Source organism: Nicotiana tomentosiformis, chromosome 5 (assembly GCF_000390325.3).
Source record: "Nicotiana tomentosiformis chromosome 5, ASM39032v3, whole genome shotgun sequence".
In the NCBI taxonomy this organism is placed as follows: Eukaryota; Viridiplantae; Streptophyta; class Magnoliopsida; order Solanales; family Solanaceae; genus Nicotiana; species Nicotiana tomentosiformis.
This window is the reverse complement of record NC_090816.1, coordinates 9,746,240-9,771,402: the sequence shown is the minus strand read 5'-3', so window position 1 is coordinate 9,771,402 and position 25,163 is coordinate 9,746,240. Positions and strand designations below refer to the sequence as shown.

The following is a 25,163-nucleotide window of genomic DNA, read 5'->3' as shown; positions in this document are numbered from 1 at the left end:
GAGATTCTTTGAGCATTTGAATGTTGCAAATAATTCTAAGGGTCTCATGACTTTATATTGCGACAGTCAGGCGGCCATCACATATACAAAGGATCCTAAGTATCACAGTAAAACCAAACACATTGATATCAAATATAACTTTATGAGAGACATAGTAGCAAGTGGAGAAGTGAATTTACAATACATTCCTACTCGCGAAATGATAGCTATTCTTTTTACAAAGGCCATATCTAGAGACCTGTTTGAAAAACATGTTAAGGCTCTAGGTTTGCGTAGGAAATGATGATATTTATGTTGTTATGATATTCTCATCAAAGTAAGACTATTGAATTTATGTCTCATATGCATGTGATAATGTTTTAGAAATAAAATTTATCGGACAAGTCGCGAGATTGGCTCTCTCACACAAGCAATTGCCTCTTACGTCAGAGAACGTGAAGAGATAATTTTCACTGTCATGCTATGACTTGTTTTATAAACCAGACAAGAGTCTCTCTAAGAAAATGGGTTTGAGGATCACAGAAGAGAGAAACTCGGGTTAGACATCAAGAGGTGTCTAGACCAAGGTCTGTACGATGTTGGATAATTAAAAGAAATGAGACACATGCACCAGGATAAGGTGAAAACATCGTAGCACGTGTTTCATACCACGTGTGTTAAGCGACCAGTGGGTTAATGAAAGAATGGTTCCCTGCTTCTTCATTGTGTGAGACCTGAAAAGTTAAAATTAACTTTTCATTGGAATACCCTTTGACCTTTTACTGTTTCTTGAAATTTCAATCAATGTTGCTACTTTAGCATGTCACTAATAGCCATGAATGATTCGGCAGTGCAGTGCATGTCTAGGAAAGTAGTTGATTTGGAACAAATAGATTCGAGTAGAAAGGGAAGACGATTAAATTAAAATAATCTGACTTGTGTACACAAGTCGGCTATTACGCTGACCATATAGATGTCAAGCGTAATTGTGTATATAAAGTTAAACTTGAACTCGAGTTCACCTCTTAAAGAGGATGAGAGATCAAATAAGTAACTACTGAAGTAGTGAAGTCTGGGGTATTGTGAGTACTGATATCCTCATATTAAAAGTGAATTCATTCCATACGTGATTGAATTCCTATATAGGGCTTATAAAACTTTGAAGGCAAGCCTTGATGCTCACAGGTCGCATGAACTATTTATCGTATGAATTGTATGTCTAGTTGATGTAATATTGGCTTGGGTCTTGTCCACCATGTGCAAAGTGGGAGATGTAAGTTTTTGGGATCGTGGGTCGCCCATGTGAACCGACCCGATCCAATCTTACCCGACCCATAAATAAAGGATTATCTGGTTTTTTAAATAAAGGATGAACAATTGTGTTATAACTGTTCAACCTTATCCTTAAAAGGAGGGGGAACGGTTATAACTGTTCAAATCCTTTTTAAAAAGGAGAGGGAACAATTATATGATAACTGCTCAACCTCTCCTAATAAAAAAGGGGAAGCCTTCTACTTCAAAAGTGAGAGCACGAGAGACATTACGTAGAAAACAAAAAGGGAAAATCAGAAAGAAGGAAAAACAATCCCGACTTTCTAGATTACATCATCACACTAAAAGACATTTAGTTTGTGAACTTTAACCTTGATTTCCTAGTGAAATCAAAGGAGACTTGGGGCAGATTCTTTTGGTGGCAACAACAACAATATCCGCTGCGAATTTAAGGTACACAATCCGTTATTTTTGCTCCGAATTATATTACAATATTTTTTAGCCAAACAAATTTTATGGTTTGTATTAGATCATAAGTTCTACAGGTCTTCCTTCATTTTTTAAATTCGATGTCCAATCAAACACCTTCACATATTATATTCCAAATCTATAACTACATATTTTTTAGATCAGTTTCAGCACCTAAAAGTTTTTTTAACACTTGATAGTTGATACCAGTGGCGGACCCAGGATTTTGTGCAAGCGGGTTCAATTTTAGAAGTATATAACTTTAGTCGTAAAATAGTAGTTATCAAGTGGGTTCAAATAAAATATTTATACAAAATTTACACAGTTTTAATTCTAATTTATACATATACACAGTATTAGTTTTTGACGAAGCGGGTTCAATTGAACCCGCTAGCCACCACCTGGGTCCGCCACCGGTTGATACTACCTAAAAGTTTTTTTAACACTTGATAGTTGATACCTATCAACCACGTTTAAATAAATAATCCAAACCAACTCTCATATGTTTAACATGACTTTTTCATTATTATTTTTCTTTTTCAAACCTGTTGTGAATTATTTTTTTTGAACCGATAATTTATCGAGAACAATATCCCGAACCCCCCACATAATGAGACACAATGCGTGTGTTGTTGTAAATATTTTCACCTGTCTTCTCAATTTTCATGTTAAAAGGTTCGGTGAAATTTTATTTATTTTTAATTTTTAATGTGGAACATGAGATTGGGCTTATTTCAGTTAAAAGCCCAAGGCCTAAAACAGAAAGCCCAGGCCTTTCATTTTATTATAGGGCAGCAATAAGAACCCAAAGTCATTCCATTTCACTTCCTCATCGCTACAAAACCCTAAACGCCGGCTGCAGGTATTTCAATCTCTTCTTTTGCTCCTTTTCGTGCATTTATTTTTACTGTAAAATCGTGAAATTTTGTGATAAACTCTTTTGAATTTTGTTCTTTTTCTTAACTCTCTGCAGTTGTTTGTGAAATCAAGGACCAAAAATGGCCAAGTCGAAGAACCACACAGCTCACAATCAGTCGTACAAGGCTCACAGGAATGGAATCAAGAAACCCAGGAAACACCGTCATAGCTCCACCAAAGGGGTATGTATAAATAATACCCACCTTTTTTTTTTTACTTTTATTTACTGATGTTGTTTTTCGTGAAAATTATTCCCTATGTTCCAATTTATTTGAAACTTTTAGCTTACTTAGAGTTAATTTGACTAACTATCACAGCTAAATCGGGATAGATTTTTTAATTTTAAACTGAAATATGGGTATTTTGGAACTGTAGCAAATTTTTTCATTTCAAAATATTTGGAATTTATTTTTGAATGTTGGTAAGCAAAGCGTGCGAAGCATTTTGGGACTGATGATGTATGTGGATGTCTATGTTATAAAAGCCAAAGCACATAACTAAACAAAAAAGACGGGTTCGAGTTAGATTAATATCAGCATTAAATATTGGATGCTGAAATTAGTTATTTTAATTAATATATTATTGTTCTAAGCTATGTTGCTCGTACTCTCCGAGAATGTCGATGGGTGCGTGTTGGATCCTCCAAAAGTAGTGTATTTTCGGAGGATCCAACACGGGTACGGCAGCTGATTTGAAAAGTCCGCTCAACTTAGGTTCTAAGTTCATGTAGTTTTTGGTATTTTTTTAAATTTATCTTAAGTATGTGTTTCCACGTGCAGACCTAGCTTGGAAGTTAGGGGTCACCCGAACCCGTTAGCTTTTGCCCAGATTCTGTATGTGTTAAGAAATTAACTAAATATTTATAAATATTTGATTGTGAATCAATTTTTTGTTTTATATTAACTTGTGGTCGTGGTAAGAACCTGTGTTGTCAAAGGCATGCTTAAATCGTTTAAGCACTAGCGCGAGGTACAAAACATGTTGAGCGCTTTGCCTCGCTTAGCGGGCTCTTCAGTGTCTGTATATTTGTTATTCATGTTTATAATTATTAGAGTTAGACCACCACATACATTTGTTTTTTTCTTCATTTGTGCCTTTATTCATCAAAGCCGATGCTTTATTTGCTTTAGAGCTCTACGCTTAAAGCGGAATCTGCCTCTGTCAGTGCTTCACTTCTCTTTTTGCTTTAAGCCTCATGGACCTAGTTTTTTTTTTGTCCTTTTTACTTGTAAAAACACCTGAGCCTAGTTTCTATTGGAAATAGCCTCTCTATTCTCACAAGGTAGGGTTAATGTCTGCGTACCCACTACCCTCCCTAGACCCCACATGGATAATACTGGGTATGTTGTTGTTTTACTTATAAAACACCGGTCGATATCTTGATGTAACGATGTAAAAGCATATCTCGTTGTATTCTAAGTTTGTTAATTTTTGTGTAAATGCAGATGGATCCCAAGTTCTTGAGGAACCAGAGGTATGCTAGGAAGCACAACAACAACAAGAACGTCGAATCTGCTAGTGAAGAGTAAAAACAATTAGAGTAATAGGCCTTTTGATTATTGCTGGTACTGTAATTTGATTTTGGGAACTTAATCTTGGTTGTTTTGAAATTATGGTCGCAACTTATTGGAACTAGTATTTTATCAAGTATGGAGACCAACTTTTCCTTTTAATCAATGCCTCTTTCCAATTCATTCTTATTATCACTCACAAAATCCTATTTTTTTGTTTCACGTTCGATCTGGATATTTTTATTTAGTTTTTTTGCTTAGTTATATTATCACAGTGATGGAATGGTCTAATTGGCAAAAAAAAAACCACTATTTGATCATATAGTGTGAAGTGTTTGAGTCCTGCAGACTCAAGTTCGTTCAATTGGCCTTGTGATTTGTCACCTCCACAATTACAACTTGAGATGTTGATCTAAACTTACGAACGCAAGTTTTACTGGATTAGTTAATAGTACTAATGAACTTGCTTCAAGAGTCGCCTTTATGTAATTTTTCAATCTACTACAACAACAAACAAATCCGGTGTATTTTCATGCACTTTACCTCTACTTTATAGAGATAGAGAGGCTAGAAGCTGTTTCCGATATACTCTTGGCTCAAGGTGTTTCCGATATACTCTCGGCTCAAGGAACAGTGGATTTCAATCTACGGAATCTAATTGTAACATGAGCCATGTGAAAGCAAATGTAACCCCTGAATCACTTGTTCTGGAAATGAGCAGAAGGAAGAAAAATGAAGAAAACTGCAGCAGGAAAGATGGTCATTTCAGTAATTTATTAGAGCTGCACTTGATAAAAAGGAAGATGGAAAAATAATACACACAGTCCATCCAAAGCATAAACCAATAGAGGGATTGCCCATGGGCAATCCCTGTACATTTTAGGACTCCCAATGCAAAATACAACCTAAAATGATTGGTGAAAGGTTTAAAATATGAGGACAGGCTCTTGGGTGCAGCAGCAGTTTGAATGTTGATTTGCACCTCATCTTATTGTCATTCCTAGGCCTTGCGCAATATCCTGGAATCAGTATATCTACTCCCATGGAAATCCATTGGCGCTCCTGAAATGCAACGATCTATCCGAGTCTATCCTTATCCCCTTTCTATGTTTTATGGAAGATGAGCTCTGGCTTAAACCCGCAATGCAGTTGTTTCCTCAAAAATTCCCGACTTCACAACTCTAGATAGCAATTGGTTCACGCACTGAGCTATGGTCTTGAGTGTTTACCTAGTGGAACAAGATTCCAATTCCATTAGCTAATGTAGGCCGAAAAGTTATTAATTTATCAAGTTTAAATATACAATAAAGTCTGAATTTCTTACTCGCCCTGCCTGGCGAAAGTTCCTAGAAACAAAAGGAAACCATTACCCAGATTTTTCAGATGGCTTACCTTAGCTGATTTGAATAGTTCATCAAGTACTTCAGACAATGTTGGATGTGCATGCACTGCAAACTTTATATCCTGTCAGATGACAGAAATAAAACTAGTCAACATTCTCTTGCTTTGGCACGTAAACTCTCATAAGATTGATAAACAAAGCAAGTAGTGGCTTATTTCCCGCTGAACGGATAACTGTAGATTCTAGATATATTTCCTCCCAGAAAACAAAATTAAAAAGAAGAGAACGGACGTGAGCACTAGAACTGTCTCCCAACAGAGGGAATAGATAAACTTTCTCAGAGATAAATTATTTAGTAGTAGCCTCGTGTAATGGATAACCTGAATTCTTGTTCCCAATGCCATGGCGTTCGATGCTTCATGAATGAGGTCTGCAGCATGCATACCAAAGATATGAACTCCAAGAATCTCCCCCGTGTCCGGTCTGTATATCAACTGTATCAAATAAGCAGTAAAGAAGTCAGAAAATCTCAAATCCGAAATAATCTTAATCAGAATATAGAAGACTGTCTTACCATTTCTCAAAAAAAAAAAAAAGAAAAAAAAAAGAATAAAGAATATAGAAGATTGATGACAAATGGATCTGCAAGTTAGACGATATACCTATTGAATCAAAAAATATGCCTCCTAGATTATAATATAACCAAATCTCTAGCCATATCAACTTTGTTGAACACGTGGAATCTCACTATCTCAGGTATTTTGTCTTCTGATGTTTGAAATCCTTAATTAGAATTAGTTAGCTGATGAAATGATGCTTCAGATAGCAATAGTATGCAGCTTTTTGCTAGTCATATCATGTAAAAGGGAAGGTAGCAAGAGTCGCAAATCAGAACCATATCGGAAGCTAGCGGAGTTCATCTCTTCGTGAAAATGATGGAAAGAAATAATCAAAAGAGTGAGTAGAACCTTTGCAAGTCCTTCCCCTTCATTTTCTGCAAGTGCTTTTGTGTTGGCCTTAAAACTTGTTTTTGCAATGCTTATCTCAAACCCGTCCTTTTCAGCTTTCTCTCGAGCTTGTGGCTGCAAAAGAAGTCAGTAAAAAACCTAATTATAACAGTTTGCTACAATAGTTCTCCTCACCAACCATGGCAAATAGTTAGCATCCTCTGCCAATGCTTAACAAACACCCAGAGACAATTAGAAGCATAACATGATGTGGTGTTTGCGAAGGAACTTGAACATAACAGAGTACTACCAACACAGAGACAGCAAAATTTAAGTGGCAGAGAGTTAAATGTTGACACAACAAGCTGATTTACAAGAAAAGTATTTTTTTGGAAAATAAAATGACTACATCCTGAAGAAAGAGGCTTCAAGTTATGGCATTTACCTCTACCTGTCATGATAGATTAACTGTTTGTGCAGCATATAAGCCGTACACAATGCATTTTTCTTATTAAGCAACTTCAAAGGCAAAATGAAACCACCCTCACCCCCCCCACCCCAAAAGCCCGATTCCAGAATGTCTACTCAATATCATGGGCATTTGAGACGAAATGCATATTAGCAATGATGTACCCGGTTGAGAGAAGTTCGGTTTTCACCTCAGTCAACCCAACCATGCTGATTTCAGGATGAGTAAAACAAGCAGCTGGAATGCTCAAATGATTAAGCACGTGATCTCTTCCAGAGACTTGTTCGACAACTATTTCATAAGAAAAGATCGTTGTGAGTTGTAACATGATATTAACTTTGAAGGAACACATTTGACTTGTACAGAAGATATTAGTAACAGGATTCCATACACACCAGATATTCCCTGAGCACTAGCTGCATGAGCAAGCATCATTTTACCATTTGCATCACCAATGCAATAAAGGTGAGGGACCTAGTCGTAAAAGTATTATAAGAACAACATCAACAGCCATGTGAAAGCATATCAACAATAGGGTAGTTCCAACGTACTAATTTTCCATCAGCATCAATAACTCGCATGCGCTCATCGACTGGAATAAAACCTCGTTGTGTCAACACATTAATCTGCAAAAGTTTGACCATGAGAATGCATAAAATCCGGGCATAAGATGTAGACTCTTGTATGTGTTTTGATGCAAAGACGTACATTATCCAGTCCAAGACCATTCGTGAAGGGAGCTCTACCAGTCGCAATTAGAGCTGCATCAACCTATAAAAAGAAAACAGCGGTCACTCACTCTTGAATTCAAAAACCTGCAAATTAATTAAAGGATCACAATTCCGTTTTAAGTCCTCGGGATTTATGAAGAAGTCACAAAATGATAGGAAACAGTCGAACCAAATAAATGATTTATGTCATTGCATGTAACGAACCGACCGGTCGTTTTGAGAATTAGCATTCTGTTCGGTGGCTTAAGGTCTCAAGAAACTTCATATTGTGTATCATGACTTGCGTGTGTGGACGGGTTCGGTTTTCGGATGATTCGGGATTGATTTGGAAGAATGATTCTTGTTTTAGAAACTTAAGTGGCAAGACTTGACCGGAGTTTGACTTTTGTGTAGACGACTCTGGAATGGTCTTTTGATGATTCCAATAGCTTCGTATGGTGATTTTGGACTTAGGCGTGTGTCCGGATTTGGATTTGGAGACCCGTAGGTTGATTTGATGCATTTTGGCGAAAGTTGGAAAGTCAAAGGTTTGGAAAGTTGAGAGGTTTGACAGGGAGTTGACTTTATTGATATCGGGTTCGGATTTCGATTCCGGGAGTTGGTATAGCTCCGTTGTGTCATTTGAGACTTGCATGCAAAATTTGACGTCATTCCGAGTTGATTTGATATGATTCGGCGCGAGTTGTAGAAGTTGAAAGTTCATAACTCATTAAGTTCGATTTGAGGTGCGATTCGTAGTTTTGATGTGATTTGAGGCCTCGAGCAGGTCCGCGTTATGTTTTGGGACTTATTGGTATGTTCGGACGGGGTCCCGAGGGGCTCGGGTGAGTTTCGAATAGGTTTGGGTTGTGTTGCGCTCGTTTTTTATGTTTCAGCGTCGTTTCTTCAAGCATAAATGGTACCACATTAAGCAAATGAGCTCCAATTTCTGTTTTTATTGAAGCATTAGATCCGTATCGTAATTACGGAGCCACAACAAAAAGAATCGTCGAATTTAGACATCGTAGGAGTAAGTTATGCTCATTTTAGTGTCGGAGAAGAGAGCTGGTGCTGGTGCTTCACAGATGCGAAGTTGGATCCGCATCTGCGACCCCGCAGGTGCGAAAAATGGTTCGCAAAAGCGGAAATGACAGCTGGAAATGTGTGCGGCCTTTTGGGCGCAAAAGCGAAAATGCTTGTGTATAAAAAGATCAGACTGTGTTCTTTTGGTATTTTGAGCATATCTTGAGTTCTAGAGCTCCGATTGAGGTAATTTTCGCGGCGTTCTTCTCGTATTTTCATAGGGGTCAGTATCTAATCTTAATTTTTGTATTTTAACATGATTCCAGTAGTTCATTTGTGAATTAATACATGTTTTGATTGGAGAATTGACGGTTTTTATCAAAAACTTTTCTAAAGAGAATAATTGAGTTTTGAACATCGATTCGGAGTCGGAATTGGATGAAATTAGTATGGTTGGACTCGTAATTGAATGGATATTCGGATTTTATAAATTTTATCGGGTTTCGAGGTGCGGGCCCAGAGTTGACTTTTAGTTTTCATTAAAGATCGAAACTTTATTATCCGGAATTGTTTCCTATGGTTGTTATTTATGATATTAAGTTATTTTGGCTAGATTTGAGCCATACGGAGATTGTTTCACACGAGAAGATTATTTTAGAGTATCGGTTTAGATTCTTTGAAGTAGGTATCTTGCCTAACTTTGTGTGGGGGAACTACCCTTAGGATTCGAGTCGTTTGTGCTATTTGTGTCATGTGAAAGCCGTGTACGCGAGGTGATGAGTACGTAGTCGGGCTTATATGTGAAAATTGGCCGGTTTAGACTCTTAGGCTTCATTCATGTATTAATTTGGAATTGCTAGCACATGTTGTATCTTTTATTCGTCATGTCTATTATCACATGCTTTATTTGAAGTTGTCGTTACATGTCACATTCTTTACTTGTCGAGTTTGCTCTTATATGCTTTATATGAAGTTGTTATCACTTTTATCATTATGTGATTTCTTTTATTGTGGAGTTATTCTTAGTTGAAGTTGTTGTACATGATATCGCTTTTGTTGCCAAGTTATTCTCACGCATTTAGATGTAGTACTAGTTCGTACCATCTGTTTCATTGTTAGCCTAATTCATACACTAGGAGTCGAAGTTTGCCATTTCATGGAAATACTTTCACTATTGAGTTTATCCTTAAACAATTAATTGGAATTGAGGTTATCGAAAGTCATTAATCGATTTTAATTGAAGTTGTGTAAAAAAGGGGGTGTCGTTCCTTGTTGAGTTACTTTCTCATTCCAGTTGTTGTTATTAATATTTTATACACATTGTATTTGAGCCGTGGGCTATTTGTTGTGGAAATATTGATATTGTTGGATCTTTGGAAATGTTATGGCCTATGGGCACTTGTGTTACGAGTTGATACGTCGTGTTGTTGTGATGTTAGCATTGTGAATTGTTGTGTGGTTTTGGTTGTTGTTATGCGGAGTATAAGGGTGGCATTTCACCGTTGTTGTTATGCGGAGTATAAGGGTGGCATTTCACCGTCGTTATGCGGAGTATAAGAGTGGCATTTCACCGTTGTTATGCGGAGCATAAATGTGACATTTCACCGTTGTTGAATGTACGGAGTGATAAGGGTGGCTATTGTGTTATTGTCCGGGCGGAATGATAAGGGTGGCTATTATACGGAGTGATACACATGGCTATCGGAGAAATAAATGTAGTAAATGTTATTGTCAGGGCGGAGTGATAAGGGTGGCTATTACACGAAGTGATACAGGTGGCTATCAGAGAGATAAGGATGGCTATGTCAGGGATGATGTGTGATGGTTTGGAGACATTATGTTGGTGATTTTCGTATGATGGTGTGCTTTTCCTTATGTTTGTCATACACCTTACTTGACTTGCTTTGTTGTTTCGATGAGCTACTCGATGTCTTTGATATTACTTGTTGACTTGGGTTGCAGTAGTGCACTCGCACAAGCATACACCGTAGCATGCCACTTATACTAGCTCAGGAGTATGAAACTTGACATTTATTGATCATGCCCATGTGTTCTTGTATTATCTGTTTCCATGTTGATATTGAGCCTGCGACCATGCCGAGCGGATTGTGATTGTGAGCTTGTGACCATGCCAAGCGGATTGTGATTGTGAGCTTGTGATCATGCCGGGCGAATTGTGATTGTGAGCCTGTGACTACGCCGGGCGGATTGTGAATGTGAGCTTGTGATCATGCTGGGCGGATTGTGATTGTGAGCTTGTGACCATGCCAAGCGGATTGTGATTGTGAGCTTGTGATCATGCCGGGCGAATTGTGATTGTGAGCCTGTGACTACGTCGGGCGGATTGTGAATGTGAGCTTGTGATCATGCTGGGCGGATTGAGATATTGGCACGTGAGTTGTCCGTGCGGTTGTGATTTAAGATGTGGGTATGAGGTGCCGTGAGTACATGATGGTGGGTTGAGACCCGTGACTTGTGACTATGAGATGAGGTATCACGGGGTGATTTCGTTGTGAATCTTGTGTTAGCACGACTTGATTAATTGATTGTCCTCTATGTTCCTTATTAGGTTTCAACGATACTTATCGGTGTTCTTGTTGCTTTACTATTTATATCACATGTTGATTTTGTTGTCATTTACTGATTTCTGCTTTCCATTATTAGCTTTATCTTCTATACTGCACATGTTACTTTGTCTAGTGAGTGTCTTGACTTGTACTTCGTCACTACTCCACCGAGGATAGTCTTAATACTTATTGGGTACCAACCGTGGTGTACTCATACTACACTTCTGCACATTTTTGTGCAGATTCAGGTACTTCGGAGTCTGTGGATTGTTAGATAGCGGATCAGATATTACTGTGGAGACTTCAAGGTATACCTGTCGTCGCGTTCGCAGGCCTCAGAGTCACCTTCGAAAGCTATTTGTGTACTGTTTATTTCTAATCCGGAACAATTGTACTTAGAGATTTTCTAGCGAACTCAATAGAGCTTATGACTTGTACTACCGATTTTGGGATTGTTGGCTTTGTATAGAAATTTCTGTTTCATATTTAATAGTTGTTGGTTGAATTTTGCCATTTATTCAGTAAGTGTTAGGCTTGCCATCACGACATCCTACGCAGTGAAATTGGGGTCGTGACATTGCATTACTTCATTTTTTTGCGAGGAACAATTATAAACCTATAGCAATATATCCACCAGACAAGATTTTGTGAAATGCATGTACCTGTTCTAATAAAAACCAAAAAGAAAATCATAATAATATTGCATTACCTCCAAAATTTCCTTCAGTTCTTTGGTCTTGGCATCAGTTAGCTCAATAACAACTGGTCTCCCATCTTTTGCTGGGGTGATCTTTACAAATTATTAGGGAAGATAGTTTAGATATTCGGAAACTTGTAGTGGAAGTTACATAAAACAGACTGAGCAATACCTTTGTTGCAAACACTCCAGTATGATAATCAATTTTCCTTGGATTTACGAGAACTCTTTGAGCTAACTTACTAATTTCAGGATCAAATCCGGGCATAAGTTGATCTAAAGCTTCAATAAAGGTAACCTGCGAAAAAAATGACCGTTAGGTGCAAGCTGACATTTAAGAGACAACAAGCACAATGCAGGGTTAAACAACTATTAATGCTCAAAAGTCTCTTGGAAATGCTAGAAACTAGAAAGCAAGGTTGAAAATATTTCTCTTAGCAAGCAGAGATGAAGCAAACAGCTTAGGAAAGGGTGAGAGGCTAAGCCATTCTAAACCAAGGATGTAGTAAGATTTGTGTAACAACAACTTTCAAAAGCGAAATGAACATAGAGAAGAAAAACCGATAAAGAAAAGGAACAATACTAAAGAACGGGTTGTAGAGAAAGACGAAAGAGAAAGAGGTGAAACTACCTCACTACCAAGTGCAGTATACACATCACTGAATTCAAGTCCAATATAACCACTTCCTACTATAGCTATCCATTCGGGGACAAATTCCAGTTTGAGAGCATGGTCGCTCGTAATAACAGTCTTCCCTGAAAATGAACAAGAATTAAATGGCTAAATGGTGAGGATTCACCTTCCAAAGGGTACTGCATCTCAAAAGAAGCATATCCCAAGTATCAATTTTCAAGGAATCTCAGAGAACAATGTTGGAAGCAGGAAATAACAAAGAAAAAGATACCATCAACTTCAATGCCTCTGGGAACAAAAGGGACGGAACCAGTAGCGATGATTATATCCCTTGCGGTAACTTCATTGTCAGAAAAACCAACTTTACCGTACTTCACCCTTTGAGGACCCTGAAATAATTATGGAGTTCAAAGACTGAAACCATCAGCATGTAGGTCAAGATTGAAACTAGAGTAAGTACCCTTGGATATTCGTCGACTTACCACTATAGTACCCACTCCTGTCAAAATGTCCACACCAAGTGCCTTCATTGAGTTTGTCAAGTTATTACGAATTTTCAAGGCAAGATTATTAGCATGATCAGCCACTGCTTGCCTGTCATAGCCAGCCGCTGAAACCTGTCATTAGACATGGAAAAAGATTGATCAATCAGCAGACTTGGCCACATTTATGAGGATGTCTAAAAGGAAATATGGTATTTAAGCAAACCGAAGAATGGGGATTGGAAGTGTAGGGTGAACAGACAATATTTGCCAACTTTTAGACTAGTTGTTTAAATTGTACACCAAGTTTTCCAAGATGACATCCAAATGACATATAGGATGTTATGGAACCATAAGTAACAAACTATTTATATTACCTCGATTTCAATTTATATGATACTTTTTCCCCTTTTCGGACATTCAAAAATGTTTGACATCATTCCACTAGCAATGTTATTCTATACAACTTCCACAATTGCCAGAAGTCAAATTCTTTTAACTTTTCAAATTTAAAACTGGATGTGATGTTTCTCTATCAAACTAACTTTTCTGCCACTATAATATTTTCTTATGCTACAACTAATATGATACATAAATTAAATTAATATCTTAAGCACTATATGTACACAAACACCATCATATAGAATGCAAAAGAAAGATTAGTTTTTTGTCGAAAGTACTTATATATGTGAGGTCGAATATTTAACTACTCGATGCTGCAACACGTCCAAGTCATGCAGAGATATTTAGCATAAGAGTTGAAATCACCTGCAAACCCAAAGCCTTCAAGTGGTGCTCATTCTTAAGTTCCCGCATCCGACCACTTACTGCAAGAAGTGCTTTAGAAGGAACACAGCCTCTGTTTACGCAAGTTCCACCGACTACATCGCCTTCAATGATTGCTGTTTTAAGACCCTTAAAGGATAATACAAATTTCCAGTCGTCAGAGATACAAGAAAACTAACTAGTAACTTTGGATAGCCAATAATAATGCTATTAAAGCAAGTGAAGTGCCAAGAGCATGAGGTTCTCAAAATTAGCTACAAAAGTGCTCTGTGGATTTGAGTTCAAAGAATTTTTTTCAGCTCCTTTAGAATGCAAAAGGCCTTGTTTTTTTAATGAGAATATGAGGCGAATCGTACTAGTCAAAAGAATCCTAATACTAACTAGGATATTACTAAGAACTTTTACCACGCAAAAGATTAGTGATGCCCAACGAACAAAGTTCTAGAAATGTGCAACAAATCTAGAAAAAGCAAAACGAGTTGGACAGAAGTTGCATATTCGAGGTCACCATTATTTTTCATTTCCATTCATGAAACGCCCTGTTAAAAACTATTTAAAAAATTTATGCTCCCTCCGTCTCAATTTGCTTAGCACTTTTCCTTATTGAAAATCAATTTGACTAACTGTTGGAATTGAATCAAACAAGATCAATTTATCTTGAGAAGTTAAAATATAGATATTCAGAAGCTACACGAAATGAGTTGCAATGCTCCTAATATTTGTCGGAGAAACTAGTGGTTATCTCAAAAGGGAGTGTCCCTCATTGATTAGGAAGAGCTCGCCTTTTGTTTTATAAAGAATTGTCCTTCTAGTCGGCTAGTAAAGAGCAAGAAAAAGTGATTGGGCTCGCGCGCAAGAGTTGCGCCGCAAGGGAAAATGGGTCAGTTTCCCCATGCGCGCAAAATAGATGCGAGCCCTGATCCAAACTACTTCTTGAAGAGCTTGGTGAATCCTAGGGATACGCCTAACTATACTATTCACCATATGGACGGAATATCCTTAAGGACAGTCTGTTCACAAGCCTCATGCTTCGTTCGTACTATTTTCTAGTTTCATTTTCTAACACTAAATTCTTGAGCCGGGGTCTTTCGAAAAAATAACCTCTAGTGGTAAGGTCTGCCCTTTACACTCCTCAGACCCACGATGTGGGAATACACCCGGTATGTTGTTGTTTGTTGTTGTATTTTCTAACACTATAAGAATTATAGTATAAAATAGGGATAAAATATGATAAAGTTATAACAACAGCAGTTCTATACCTTCTCCACAGCATGCAATGCAGCTCCATGGCCACCAACACCAGCACCAATTATAACTACATCATAATCAAACGACGTTGGAGCACTGCCATTGTCAGCTACTGAAGCTGATACAACATTATTCCTCAGAATTCTCACTGAATTCTGAATCTCACATCGTTTAAGCTGCGAAAATGAAAAATTTACTGCAGCCTCTTTCCGCAGTCCACAAAACTGAAGATCCAAAGGCGCAAAAGAAAATTGCTCGAACTGATTGTTTTTGTGTGATCTCTTAAGTACTGAGCAATTAGGAGGAAAAGATAGAGAAATAGATGAATGCATTTCAAAATGAATCTCTAGAATTTTATAATTTGAATCAGAATATAAGTAAAGTTCAGTTCTGAGTTCGTGCAACTAAAACTTTGCAGTGGACATTACTCTGAGAAATAGATAAGTCCAGCGGATAACAATAGTGACGTGGCATGCTACTAAAGTGCACCTTGAGGGATATTTTTCTAAAAATATATTATTTTCGATTATATTGGGATAACAAAAATTCAAAAAAAAAAAAAAAGGAGGTAGGGGTGACAATCAATTATTAAACTCAGACATTATATTAGAGATTTTATATGTCATGAAAGTATTAATTTCTTTTACTTCTTTTTCTTTTATGAATAAGTATTTTAATATTTCATTTGATGTTCAAATTTTGAAATTTGATTTTTAAAAATACTTATAGCTAGAGATAAGATCTGCCTAAGTACAATTCTTTCTTAACCTTTGTTGTTATTGTTATTATTATACTCATAGCTAAACAAATACTCTATCTGTCTCAAATTATATGTGGTATTTCTTTTTTACACGTCCCTTAAGAAATACTCTCTACGTTCCAGTTATGTGAACCTATTTCCTTTTTGGTCCGTTCCAAAAAAAATGACCCCTTTCAAAATTTGAAAACAATTTAGCTTAAACTTAGAATTCTCCTTTTAATGAGAAGTTTTTATAACCACACAAATACTCTGGGCCCCTTTTTGACTTGTTTAGGATCACAAATTATAAAGTATTCATTTTTTTCTTAAACTCCGTGCCCAGTCAAATAGGTTCACATAAATTGGAACGGATGAAGTATTAATTAGGAAAGGGATTAGACTATTTACCCTTATTTATGTCTTAAAATAAAATCTCTCTTCATTTATTCTATTTATGTTTTATTTTCATCTTCAAAAATAATTATTACTAAGCGTAAAAAAGGAAAAAAAAAATAATTAATTTTGTCTTGAACTTATAAATGACAAATAATATAAGACAACTATTTTTAGTAACAACGATTGATAATATGAGACGGGGGGAGTACTTCCTACAGTCCACTTTAAGTGAGTTTTTGGTTGTTTTCACACATATTAAGAAATTTACTCTTTCGTATTAATTAATAATGTAATTAGCTATATTAATCTTAATTTGTTCATTGAAAATAGAACAAATACTCCTAGTCTTTTTAATCTAAGGGCAACTTTGAAAAAAAAGTTAATTCTTTTTTGATATTTAAAAAAAATTAAATAATGTGAATCACAAAAAATAAAAATAAATAAAAAGGTATTTACAAATACTAACATTGAGCAATTATGTGCACTAAAAGTCTTCTGTATTGACGCATTTATGTCCAAACAGGTCAAACTAACCAAAGTGGACTGTTTTTTTGCAACTACTGCTTCGTCCATACTAGATAGAGACCTCGACACATTTTTCCTTTTTATTTTCATTACTTGAAGACCTGAACAGTAGATTTTTCAGTGCCGGTAGCTTTGTGCTTAATTATCTTATTATTTTATCATTATATATATTTTTAATTTATTTACTTCATAAATAAGTTTATAATATAACCACAACAATAAGAATATACTCAGTATATTCTCACAGTATAGTGTCTGGAGAGGCTAATGTACATGCAAACCTTATACTTATCTTGTAAAGGTGGAGATGATTTTTTGATAGACATTCGGCTTAGGAAAATAAATTTTAACAAGTTTAAAAAAGAAAAATAGTAGTCATATTGAAAATAATAACAACAAGAATAGTTAACAAGTTTATAATATGAATTAAAAAAATTATCATCTATTTTAAACAGTAAAGAAAGACAAAGATTGAGAAATAGATATTTAAAGTTTAGACATCGAAGGTTTGAGAAATATTGCAAAGTAACTTTTTAAGTAATATAGGCATAAATAAGTGATTTTTTGTGTAACAAATAAAAAAAATTGGTATAACTTAATATCCTTTTTTCTCTTTCTCTGGTTTTCCCTCTGCTATGTTCTCAGAATTGCAGGTAAATTCTTCTATCTTCGTCAATTCATTACACCAACAGTTATTCTTGGTACTTACACGTCCATCCCTTTTGAAAATACTGACGTAGATAGCAATTTGCTCTGTTTTTTCTTGAGAGATTCATTTTCAGCTTTCTTCTTCGGTTTTATTCCTTTACACTATTCAACTACAAAACAAGTGTACGTTATTACTAGGTATTTTTCTATTTATTGGTTATGTTTAGATAACGTTGTCTTTTGCTGTATTGATAATCAGCTCAATTCTGGTGATCTAGCTAAAATTTTACTTCATCTGACCCAATTTATTGTGATATATTTTGGTAACTTGCTATATTTAAAAATAATTTAATTTTAAACTTCTCATCTTAGCTTAATAAAATGATTTATACCGATTTAAACATGTGTCCGGTCAGTAATTAATTTTCATTTCTTTCGGGGTTTAAGTTCTGAGTATCGTATTTTGATGTATTATTAGCATGAACAACAACAACAACAAACACAGTGAAATCACACAAGTGTGATCTAGGAGGATAATCTGTACGCAAACCTATCTTATGAAGATAGAGATGCGGTTTCCGATAGACTCTCAGCTCAAGAACAGTGAATGTATTATTAGCATGCTGTAGTGATTTTTTTTTTTTTTTTTTTAATTTGGTACTTTATCATTGAAAAAGATTTTATTTGGAATTGACTTTTTTGGGTTTTGAATTCTTGATTCTTGCAGACTAGATTTCATGGGGTTATATGAGGCAGGGTGTGCAATTAAATTAGAGGATGAAGCTCATTCATTTTTCCCTGATCCAAATCTGATTAATAATCTCAGAGTTAATGATAATTTAGTCAATAGGAATCATGTTGACATTAGTCCATTTCAATCAAATACTTTAGTCCCATCAACTGCAGATGAGGATTATGATTTTAGTGATGTGGTGCTTAAGTATATAAATCAGATGCTAATGGAAGAGGATATTGAAGAAATGTCTTGTATGTTTCAAGAGTCTGCAGCTCTTCGAGCTGCAGAACAATCGTTTTACGAAGTCATTGGGGAGGAGTACCCTTCTCCCCCGATTGTTGAGAAACCGTCCAATTTAGGTCAGAATGGACATTATACTAGGGAAACTAGCCACTTTTACTATAGTGGAAATGATGGTTGTGATGGCATACCATGCCCGAATTGGAATCTTGATCTCGGTGGGGATGACGTGCCATACGTGTCACATTTTCCTGATGGTGTTGCTTTGCGTTCAACTTCTTGGTCGCCTCACAGTTCGTCAAGTACTGTCACGGATGTGCCTGTGGATTCTCCTGTGAGCACACTTAGGATTCCTGATATATTTAGTGATAGAGAGTCTATTATGCAGTTTAAGAAAGGGGTGGAGGAGGCAAGTAAGTTCATTCCTCGGGGCAATAGTTTGTTTGCTGATGTGAGGTATAATGCCGTGGGAAACGAGCAAAATGAAGAGAGAAAAGATGCAGTAGTAAAAGTTGCGAAATATGGAGAAAAGCAATCTCCTGAAAGGTCAAGAGGGAAGAAAAACACTCTTCAAGAAGATGTAGTAGATTCAATGGAAGAAAGAAATAACAAGCAGTCTGCAGTGTTTTATGAATCAACTGTACGATCAGAAATGTTCGATAGGGTGCTGCTATGCAATGCAGGAAAAGATGAATCTGCTCTTCGCGAGACCTGGCAGACTATATCAAGGCGAAATGCGTTAGAGAACGGCGTTTCAAAGGGATCTAATGGTAAGAAGTCGCAAGGAAAGAAACAAGGGGGTAAAAGAAATGTAGTGGACTTGAGTAAGAATTCACAAGCAAAGAAACAAGGGGGTAAAAGAGATGTAGTAGACTTGAGAACACTCTTGACACTTTGTGCACAAGCTGTTGCTGCGGAAAATCGAAGGACAGCAAATGAGCTTCTGAAGGAGATCAGGCAAGGTTCTTCTCCAATGGGGGATGGGATGCAGAGGTTAGCCCATTATTTTGCTAATGGTCTTGAGGCACGGATGGCGGGTTCTGGTACTCATATTTATAAAGCCCTTATTACACGGCCTGTATCAGCGGCTGATGTCTTGAAAGGTTACCAGTTACTGCTTGCTGCCTGCCCGTTCAGGAAGATCTCTAACTTTTTCTCAAATAAGGCAATTATGAATCTAGCTGAAAATGATTCAACTGTACATATTATAGATATTGGTATTATGTGGGGTTTCCAATGGCCTGCCCTCATACAACGTCTCTCTTCCAGACCGGGTGGACCTCCCAAGCTTCGTATAACTGGGATTGATTTTCCACATCCTGGTTTTCGACCAGCAGTGAGGGTTGAGGAAACGGGGAGACGATTAACTAACTATGCTGAGCGTTTCAATGTTCCTTTTGAGTTCAATGCTATAGCGCAGAAGTGGGAAACAATTAAACTTGAGGATCTGAAGATCAATAAGGGTGAGGTTCTTGTGGTGAACTGTCTGTACCGTTTTAGGAATCTACTTGATGAGACTGTGGATGTAAATAGTCCAAGAGATGTTGTTCTAAATCTTATCAGGAAGTTGAATCCAGATGTTTTCATACTGGGGATTGTAAATGGCGCTTATAATGCCCCATTCTTTATCACACGATTCCGCGAGGCTCTTTTCCATTACTCATCCTTGTTTGATATGCTTGAAGCTAATATTCCCCGGGAAGTACACGAGAGAATGCTGATTGAAAAGAATATACTTGGTCGGGAGGCAATGAATGTCATCGCGTGCGAAACAGCTGAGAGAATTGAACGGCCAGAAACATATAAACAGTGGCAAGTCCGAATTATGAAAGCTGGTTTTCGACAGCTGCCTTTGGATGAGGAGATCATGAGAATGGCAACAGAACGATTCAAGGTATATGACAAGAATTTCGTGATCGATGTAGATAGTGAATGGCTACTGCACGGATGGAAGGGTCGTATCGGATATGCACTTTCCACATGGAAGGCAGCTTGTTAAATGAGCTGATGAATGGTATTCACTTTTCCAAGTGCTAGTTATTCATTTATCTAACCACCTTTTTCTAATGCCCTGCAAACAAATTTTGTCACCTTTCTAGTGTTAACAAGTACAACTGTGAAGGCTATGTTCATAACACTGTTTCGCCTAAGGGGAGCGGATTGCGTTCCTTCCCTAATGCAATGAGCTGTGGTAATCGCAACAGGAGAGAGGAATGGCAACACAATGTTGGAGCAGCATCTGTGTCTGGTAAAACTCATTTCGCCTGGGTATGACATTAACAGTATTGAGCAAATAGGCAATAATAGTAGGTAGCAGTGTGTGTATTGGCTTCTTTTCATTTGTATTTTACATCAACCATGTTAGTTACATCAACCATGTTAGTTATATGTAGCATATACCATGATTTGTGAAGGTGTTATAGGTGTCTTCTCTACTAATAAAGGCGAGTTCTAGCATGATTTTTGTCCATTTGGGTTCTTCTCCTCACAAGTTCAGTGCAGGGGAAACAGATCCAATTTTCTCCCTAGCCTTTCTTCTAAAAGATGGCGCAACCTATATAAAAGAATTCTTGATTAATATGCTTCTATAACTTAAACACTTTGGGTTCGTTTGGTACTATGGATAAACAAAAATAATCATGGGATAAAAATTTAGTACTGCCTTATCCATTGTTTGGTTACTAATTCTGGGATAAGTTGTTTCGGAATTAAAAATAGTACCGGAATAACTTATATCTGCCAGAGGATGAAATAATAATCACAGGATAAGTTATCTCAAAATAAAACAATAAAATTGACAATCTTAGGATTAATACAACATATCAAACAGTCAATAAAAATAATACAGCATAATTAATAATTTGTCTTCAAACCAAACGACGCCTGAGATATCCAATGGGATTAGTTATCCCACTTCTATATGAGATAACTAATCGCATCATTTTAGCATAAAACTTATTCCCGAATTAACTAATACCCCAAACCAAACATAGAATAAAGTTAATCCCAAACTTTATTCCGGGATTATTATCCTAATTCCATATACCAAACGACCCCTAAACATCATCTTTGGCCAATATTAACATTGTTCTTTATCTATCTTCTGCTACTTGGCCAATATTGACATTATGCTCAATGTTTTCTTCTTTTCACATTGGAGACAATAAGTTTAACATTTTTGTTATGAAGAAGAATCAAAAGATTATATTATTTCATCACATTGCAAAATCCCATATACAAAAGAACAAAGAATCAATACAATAATATTTCATCATCCAACCAATTTGAACAACATATGCCTCTCCCAATTTTAAAAAAGAAAATCCAAAACCTCAACTTCTTAATGCCTTAATACAGCAAACAAAGACACGAGCAAAGAAGTTCCAATCAAAACACCAGAAACCGGCAAAGAGAAACCCGCCCCGGCATCAGGCGACGGAGCTGGTGCAAGACTAGGCTCCTGAGCCGAGACAGTAACAACAACGAGAAAGACGAAAAGCAAGAAAGCTTTGATGATGCTAACAGAAGCCATTTTGATGAAGAAATGAAAGAGATTTAAATTTATAATGATTTTGAAAATTGAATGGAGAAAAGAGAGATTTATTCACAAAATGATGGTGAAAATAAAGAGTGGAAAAGGGAGTATTTATAGTAGTAAGGCAACAAAATTGACAGCTATTAGATGGATGGATTTGTAGAAAAAACAGCTCAGATTTTGGAGATGACAGGCTATAGATTATTAGTAGGCTGAACTGGCCATGTTATTAGCCAGTAGAGAGACGTTGTCAGAGATTCCCACTCGTTGATTATATAATTAAGATACTATTTGAAAAGGTAATACATCATCATAATTGCTAACATTAATATAATTTTAAAATCCTTTACATTTTAGATTGATTTCAAATGTTACTTTAATAGATTCTCCTTCATCATACCTAATATGTTAAGTGAATTAAATTAGCTAAATTAAATTAACGTCTGAAATTTGTTGTTGAGTCAAATAATGTTTGATAAAATTAATGAAGATAGTAAATGGGAAAAAGGCAAAAGAGAAAGATGGACCAAAAGTCTCATTGGCCCTTTAAGCCACGAACGGGGAGCAAGTGCACATATTTTGACCTAAAAAATTAGTCAAAAAATATTTATAAATTAGTCAGTATTTATTTTATCATGAAATTTTAAATTAAAAATATTAACTTCAGAATAATTTATGGCATTTTGACCTAAAAAATTAAACTAAAAAATTAAAATACATGACGCATTAACTAATTTTTAAATAATATATTTTTAAAGTGGCTACATAGTATCATTTCTACCCGAACTGCACGTGGATGGGTCTATAGACTTTTAGAGACCGTAAATCATTAGAATCCAAAAGATGTTCCTGTAGTGACAACCCCTTGATGAAGCTATCTCTATGAGAAATATAGTACCTCGTTTCGTGAATCCATTTGACTATATATGAAATTTAAGAAAAGAGAAGATTTTTAAATTTGTGGTGTAAAATAAGGCACATATATTTTGTGTGGCTATAAATTATTACATAAAGGTAAATTGTTTCCAAATAATGAAAGAAATCATTCTTTTTGGCACGGACTAAAAAGAAAATATGTTCACATAAATTAAAATGGAGAGAGTATATGTTTAGCCATTCTAAAAATATATATATATATATATATACTTTTGGGTTAGTAAATATCAATTTTGTATTTTGCTCTATTTCAACGCGTGTACCCATTTCTTGCCACGTAGCTCTCTCAGTATGGGCCATAACCCAATTACTTATTTGGCCCACAGAAGGCATACGCATCGAATAAAGCCCATTATTATCATTTTATGTTCACATTTCACTAGGAGAGAAAAATACAACATGAATAAAAATTACAAACTCGAGTGGTCTAGATTCATACCCACAATTTCTCAGCATTTTCGCGGGAATCTAAACTTTAAGCCAACGAATCAAAAATAGCCACGTGTCGAAAGTCGCTACATTTTATGCCACGTAAGATAATCATAATAAAACTTCCATCACACGATTGGATATAAGTCAGAAAAGCAGCTTCCGGAACAAGCCTTTTCCCTTTGACAGCCCACACAAACGCTCCCCTTTTCCCTCCAATAGAAAGTAGTCCAACCATACTACTATAAAAACACACACACACACACACTGCTACATAAAACATTTTTACTCATACAATCTATTCGTTTATCAGATTACAGATACTGCTATATAAGGAAAGAATTGTATTGTAATCTCTAGGTCGTAGCACGTCCTGTCGTTAACTCTTTTGCTTTCACTATCACAAGTCTGTTTATAATCACAACTCTTATTATAGACAACAGGGTTGAAATATTCAAGAAAAACTTCGACCGACAACTATATTTACGTCATTGTTGAAATGAAGGAGAGGGTGAAGAGTGATTACGAGGTGGTAGAAGAAGGATGCAAGACTCCAAAGCGTGACACGTGTAGGATAATGGTGAATTCTTTGTGCCCGCCGCCGCCGCCGAAAAAGAAACGAGTTTACGTGAAACAGCAGAGTCATCAGCCTAAGGAAGGTTATTTTCAGCCACCTGATCTTGAGCTTTTCTTTGCAATTGTAACAAGGAGAAAGACTTGTGTTTAAATATATTGGTTCTTTAATCAGAAAGAAAAAAACAAAAGGAAACGGCTCGTTTTGGTAAACTTTTTTTGTGTATTGCAACAATGTGAAAGTATATAGAATAGTATGTTTGCTCTGTTATTTAATGTATACCAGATTTTGTACAATGTAGAATTGGTTTTAAATTTCGAGCATTCTTCTTATGCGTGTTTATATCTATTGGGAAAGCTTTATTTTTTTTATTTTATTTTTGTCTGGCGATTAAACACAACTAGAACTGATCTGGTTTGTGCAATTATCATTGATTCTAAACTGAAAAAATAGGGATCTTTGGGTTAATTCTTCAAAAATATTTAAAATGATAAATAACTAATCCAAAAGGGGCGAGGTTGAGTCAGAACAAATCCAGTAGGAATCTTTACACAAATAACCAAGCTCCTCTGTTTATTTTTCTTAGTCAACATATATAGGTTATATACGTATAGTATACAATTATACACATATTATATATGAATTATACATACAGTCATACTTGTCTATAACATCATCCTTATATAACAACCATTCACTCTAAAAGTCAAGTTTTTCTCGGAACAGATTTATATATTATGTTATATATTCCTCTATAACAACACTTCACTATAGCGGCCAAACAATATCGTAACAAATGATGTTGTTATAAAGAGGTTTGACTGTATATTATGCATCTACTAGCTATTTTAATTTAAGGGTTGGAAGGACGTTATTTAGGTTAATTTTTCAATCCAATATGCTTGGATTGAAGTGGCCACACCAGAATTTTTGGCATTCTTGTTATCATAAAGCCCATTTGAACCAGTTTGTAGCCTGCTCATTATGTGAATTAGTTTGTAGCTAGTTTAAGCTAAAGGAGGATAAATACTTACCATCATCGAGTGTTTATACTAATCATATTAATTTATATAATTAAGTAACTTAATAAGGGGAGAACGTATATTAATTAACCATGAGTTAGTGTAAACACCGGGAGCGCATCCTACAAAAATTCTTGATTCCCGGGTAAACTAGTTTGTAGCCTTCTCACGTACCCAAGAATGAAGAATTTAGATAGGGTGTGCTATACTCCTTTAGTAGACTTTTCGAGACGAATTTGAATTAATCGACTCAGTAAATTTTATAACTAAATAGTTAAATAATAAAATAATCTTAAGGAATCCAAAGTCTCCTTAAGGTTTCTAAGTTCG

At 36.0% G+C, this 25,163-nt stretch overlaps 3 protein-coding genes and 1 long non-coding RNA gene across 9 annotated transcripts; 2 read left to right on the top strand and 2 right to left on the bottom strand.

The window, feature by feature from the left end:
- Positions 1-2,427: 2,427 nt before the first annotated feature.
- LOC104102071 (large ribosomal subunit protein eL29z-like) lies at positions 2,428-4,310 on the top strand. The gene is made up of 3 exons (XM_009609677.4): positions 2,428-2,581; positions 2,693-2,819; positions 4,083-4,310. Exons 2-3 carry the CDS (start codon positions 2,718-2,720, stop codon positions 4,164-4,166), a joined length of 186 nt encoding a protein of 61 aa, XP_009607972.1. The 5' UTR covers positions 2,428-2,581; positions 2,693-2,717; the 3' UTR covers positions 4,167-4,310.
- Positions 4,311-4,911: 601 nt separating this feature from the next.
- On the bottom strand, positions 4,912-15,473 carry LOC104102072 (dihydrolipoyl dehydrogenase 2, chloroplastic-like). Its single transcript, XM_009609678.4, has 15 exons — positions 15,065-15,473; positions 13,788-13,934; positions 13,020-13,154; positions 12,809-12,926; positions 12,535-12,659; positions 12,076-12,201; positions 11,916-11,996; positions 7,615-7,677; positions 7,458-7,532; positions 7,302-7,380; positions 7,097-7,197; positions 6,459-6,572; positions 5,871-5,984; positions 5,541-5,612; positions 4,912-5,377 (listed from the first exon to the last, which is right to left on the bottom strand). Exons 1-15 carry the CDS (start codon positions 15,383-15,385, stop codon positions 5,330-5,332), a joined length of 1,719 nt encoding a protein of 572 aa, XP_009607973.1. The 5' UTR covers positions 15,386-15,473; the 3' UTR covers positions 4,912-5,329.
- A 1,757-nt stretch (positions 15,474-17,230) lies between these two features.
- On the top strand, positions 17,231-20,794 carry LOC104102073 (scarecrow-like protein 14). Of its 6 annotated transcripts, none has more exons than XM_009609681.4 (4): positions 17,231-17,366; positions 17,840-17,970; positions 18,089-20,351; positions 20,437-20,794. In XM_009609681.4, exon 3 carries the CDS (start codon positions 18,099-18,101, stop codon positions 20,334-20,336), a length of 2,238 nt encoding a protein of 745 aa, XP_009607976.1. In that variant the 5' UTR covers positions 17,231-17,366; positions 17,840-17,970; positions 18,089-18,098; the 3' UTR covers positions 20,337-20,351; positions 20,437-20,794. The 6 variants fall into 6 exon arrangements, with proteins under 6 accessions (XP_009607976.1, XP_070058082.1, XP_009607974.1 ...); XM_018772751.3 differs by lacking the exon at positions 17,231-17,366 and adding an exon at positions 17,411-17,559; XM_070201981.1 differs by having other exon boundaries at positions 18,089-20,794.
- Positions 20,795-21,512: 718 nt separating this feature from the next.
- LOC138910772 (uncharacterized) lies at positions 21,513-22,185 on the bottom strand. Its single transcript, XR_011415904.1, has 2 exons — positions 21,675-22,185; positions 21,513-21,636 (listed from the first exon to the last, which is right to left on the bottom strand). It is a non-coding gene; the product is annotated as an uncharacterized lncRNA (long non-coding RNA).
- Positions 22,186-25,163: the final 2,978 nt, after the last annotated feature.